This window comes from Stereum hirsutum (assembly GCF_000264905.1).
Source record: "Stereum hirsutum FP-91666 SS1 unplaced genomic scaffold STEHIscaffold_9, whole genome shotgun sequence".
NCBI lineage: Eukaryota > Fungi > Basidiomycota > Agaricomycetes > Russulales > Stereaceae > Stereum > Stereum hirsutum.
In genome coordinates, this window is record NW_006763139.1 from 7,661 (window position 1) to 12,087 (window position 4,427).

General features: G+C 49.9%; 1 protein-coding gene across 1 annotated transcript; it reads right to left on the reverse strand.

Moving 5' to 3' along the window:
- Positions 1-758: 758 nt before the first annotated feature.
- On the reverse strand, positions 759-2,240 carry STEHIDRAFT_98739 (kinase-like protein; the record flags this gene model as incomplete). Its single annotated transcript, XM_007305250.1, has 6 exons — positions 759-1,011; positions 1,065-1,245; positions 1,304-1,428; positions 1,494-1,604; positions 1,659-2,011; positions 2,068-2,240. The coding sequence occupies 6 exons, from the start codon at positions 2,238-2,240 to the stop codon at positions 839-841; spliced, it is 1,116 nt and encodes a 371-aa protein (XP_007305312.1). The 3' UTR covers positions 759-838.
- Positions 2,241-4,427: the final 2,187 nt, after the last annotated feature.

Below are 4,427 nucleotides of genomic sequence, written 5' to 3' on the forward strand. Positions count from 1 at the left end.
GAGTAATGAGGTCGGTGGCGGTGGCCTATGGTGGTAGATCTGGACGTAGGGGCAGGGACTGGCGACGCGGTGGCAATCTCTGAGCAGGGCTTCCAGCGATTTGCAGAATCGTAGTCGCAGTCGCTTTTTTCTGCGATGGGGCTTGCGGCTTCTTCTGACGCAACCGACTCCCATAACAGGTTGTGAGCGCCACGACCACCGGTACCGTCCTCTGGCGGCGGGCCACCCTCCACTGAAAAGCAATGTTTCGAGATATCTCCATCTCAAAAATTGTACAAGTGATTCTAGTGTGTTGTTGACACACTCACAGTCTTAAAACCCAATATTTAAGTGGCAGCATCGAGGCTGGCTCGAGGACGAGCACTGTGGCCCCGTGTAGAGTGGCCCGTCGGAATGGCCGGAGACAGCTCCGAGTGGAGCACAGGCTTCTCCGCGAGAAATCTGGATGCGACTACGATTCTGCAAACCGCTGTCAAAACCATGTTCCTATATGACCATAGACATGAGTATATCTCATGAAACACGATCAATATCGCTTTTGAGAGAGTAGACAGGGTATCAAGGACTCTTGAAAGCGCGTTCAATGCTAGTGCCAGTGAGGTTGCTCAATGGTATCATAATGGCACATATTCAGCCTCCTCGTCCCTCGTCCGGTGTTTTGGCTTGTACGTCTGGTTCTTTGTATCCTAAGTACAGGAGGGTTACGAGGGCACTCACCAAAATTTGTTCACGACAGCAGACATGATAGTAGCAGATATGTAAAACGATAGATGGGTACTGATTACAAACGGAAAACCAGTAAGGACAGCGTAGACTAGCGAAAGAATCATCATGCGGTCTACACTTGGAACCAGGGCATCATCAAAAGCTCTCGAGCGGACGGACGGTCCACAGGGTGGATGCAAAGCATCGCTGTAAGTAGCTCAAGCAGCTCGGGAGTATACACATTGTATACCTTGAGGACTTCAGGGAGCGACTGGCGGTAACGAGCTTCCTGAGTGATGATAAGGTCTGTACGGGGAGTATGTTAGCTGGCATATGGTATTCAGCACAATACGACGTACTGCCGTTCTCATCAAAGTAGTGGTCGTTGAAATGGCCGGTCCGGAGGAAGCTCGTCAGGCGTTGCATCTCGCTGTCATCTGCGAGCGTCCCAAAGATTCGAGCGAGGTGGTACTGCAAGGGGCTGCAGCCTTCAACTCTCTTAGGTTGAAAAAGGTTGCGAGCCGTAAGCAGTTCAAATATCTGTTGTGGACATGTCAACGTCAACATACATGGGAGAGAGCAGACATAACACACTCACAAGACAGCCAAAATTCCATATGTCGGTCTTGACATCGAAAGGGCAACCTACAAGCGCTTCTGGACTTCGAAGTGCGTGAGGCTGAATGATGTGATCGTGTTTCACATCCGAGTCCAGCGGAACCGCTGCGAACGTACGGTCAATGAGTTATATCGAGCGCATCGTCAAGAATATGTTCGTAGTAGCCTACCTGAGCCATAGTCGACAAGGACAGCCCTGGTAGCGAGGACATCCGTCCAATAGTCTTCAGGGTCAGTCTTAACGATGACGCCTTTTAAAAGGATGTTATCAGGCTTAATGTCTGCAAGTGGCCTCAGCGATCGGAGTAGATGCGAAGGAATCAAAAGAAACACACCGGTATGGACGACGGAACAATCTTCATGCAGGGTCTGAAGCGCGCGCAAAACGTGCCGTGCAAGTTGCTTAACGACCTGCTGCGGCAGAGGCGCTATAGCACGCTTTCCATTGATATTGCGACGCTGCAGATCCAAGACAGAAGAGCCAAGAACCTCCGTAACCAGACACAGGTGTTCTCCGTGATCGCCGTTCATAGTGAACTCGTCGATTAGATGCAAAAGGTGACTTGTGTCATCGTTGGCGGTGGGCATACGAGAGATGCGTTCCATAACGCGTTTCTCGTAGGAAACCCTGCCCTGACCGTAAGTGGCAACGTCGGTCAATACCTTGATGGCTACACGAGAGCCAGTACTATTCATCTTAATTTCAGTTTCACATCTCTGGACATATGAGGGATATTCTCATACACATTTCGGTCCTCGGCGAGCCACACGGTGGCTTGTCGGCCTCGTCCCAGCTGCTCGAGGATTGTGTACCGGTCGGAAAGAAGTTGTTCAGGACGTAGAAGAAGATGAATAGGTTCATTAGACACTGCTCGACTTGAAAAGGTCCGCAGACGACTGAAAAGGGCGTTGAGCATGATGACGGTTGTAGTTGAACTGGAACATGAGGGAGCCCAAGCGTCGTCATCGAGTCTCGGCAGAAGCCGTCTGTCTTCGGTCGGTGCCGGCTGAGCCCGCGCACCCAGTCGAAAATTTCGCCTCCTGTTTCTTTTCTTTATTCTTTTCCTTCTCCCGCTCATCGTCGAATTTTGGCCATCTCATTTTGTCGCGCCCGCCACTCCCCTTTTACCTACGAGATCATCATGTATTTATCGTTGCCTCGTACGCTGGTTCATAAATCATCTTGTTTGCCTTCCGCACACGGTTTCTGCGAGAAAATTGCGCAGTAGTGAGCCCACCACCCGGGCGGCTCATCCTGCTTGATCGACTAGGAATGACGATAAGTACACCATATAACATACAGGTAGCACTAACCACAATAGAAGTGCTTGGTGTGAGAAGAGAATGGTGAGTGACTCTCTAATCGCATATCTGATCAGAAGCTCCACAATGTACGGCGTATACTGATGATAACATGTCTCAAGACAGGGTGCTCGAAGCCAGCGCTCAATTTCGGGTCTGACGGTGTTAAAAACGTACCCACAGAACCGTTGACTGGCACATGGTGAAACACGGAGACTGTACCACCGGAAAGCGAGATCTACTGTCCAAAGGGTTTTCACTCAGCCTCAAGTGCCCGGTGGGAATTCACGTTCAACGTGGGTACTTCAGATTCGCTGAGATGTTGTGTACGGTTTAAGCAAAAGTAGATGCCCATTGCTGCTGTCTACTGCGGTCTACACGGCACGATTTTTGATTCTGTCCGGAACAACGGAGAATAAGAAAGAATGGGCAAGTCTTCTCAGTCAATCGGTGGATCATGGGACTTGGATGTCATTCACAATACACAAGCTGTTGTTGCCTGGTTTACCTCCATAAAGCACTAACACAGAATTGAGAGTATCTTCTCTAGTATTTTCTCCGCAGACAGTTTTGCATCCAAGCTGTGTGAGAGCACTCCCAAAAACAGGAGGTAGGCGAGAGAGTAAAAAAAACCAGTGGAAACCCTCATAATGAGAGCTCGCTAGGTGAATGCTTGAGAATCCAGTGTCTCGGATGTCTTCCCTTTATATCCCATCAAATTACACGAAACAGGATCCCTTCAACCCACAATCTCTGTCTTGAAACGCGAGCAGGAGCGGGGTGAGAAGTACGCCGGAAATCGGAGGGACTGATTCACTACGGAGGTCGCCGCGGGTGAAAGTCACCGGAAAATCAACCGGGTTTTAGGTGGTTTTCGACGTTAGAGTGGTCGATCTTCACCCTGTCGCGGCTCGACAGGGTGATCTTCGATGTCGCAGGAGGTGAACAAAGACGGTGAAGATAACCCCGCCTATGCTCCTTTTCACCAGTTCAGTTTCGTGCTGTGAGACGTTGATTTCCCACCTACTATGGGGTGATCTTTGACTTCTGGTAATTGGACACTTCCACCTCTTTTGAAATGTTGAATAAAACCCTTTCGTTGTCCCTCTGCTTGCATTGGATAATCGAACGGGTTGTATTTTATTCCAATAGATGGGCATCTTCCCAGCCCCAAGCGAGCTCAGACGGGTGGATATGGTAAACAATATGACATTTATATAGCCTAGGTTATTACAGTATCATACAGTACATGAAGGCACAAGGACCGGCAGCAGTACCGACAACAGAAGAAAGAAGCATATGAAAAGCTATAGATGACACTCACCCAGAAGCGGTCCTACAGAGCTTTCTAGGAATTCCCAGCTTGACACGAGTTATTGGACGGATGAGTCGGGAGTGCAAGTCGCGGTAGGAGAGACTTGAAGGCTGGCGAGGGGCTGTTCGACTTGAAAGACCACGATTAGATACGTACTCAGCAAAAGATCGGAATCGGAGGGCGAGTAGCATAGATAAGAAAGAGGTAAAGTAACGTACCGAAGGCACATTTACATATGGGCGGGGGCTCACATAAAGAAAGCGTCATAAGAGATTGGGGGAAGGTCCACCGTCGTGGAAGGCGATCGACAACGCTCAATCTTGAGTCAGTTGTTGAGCGATGAGGCCTTCAACGCTCAGCATCTGACTCAGGACCGGGCGCGTCGTAGCGATGTAGCATTCTAAAGAGCCAGAAACGGGAGCGAAAGGAGGTTGGAGAACGAGGTCGACGCGCGTCGTCCGTTGAGTTAAGTTCAAGCTCCGCCTGA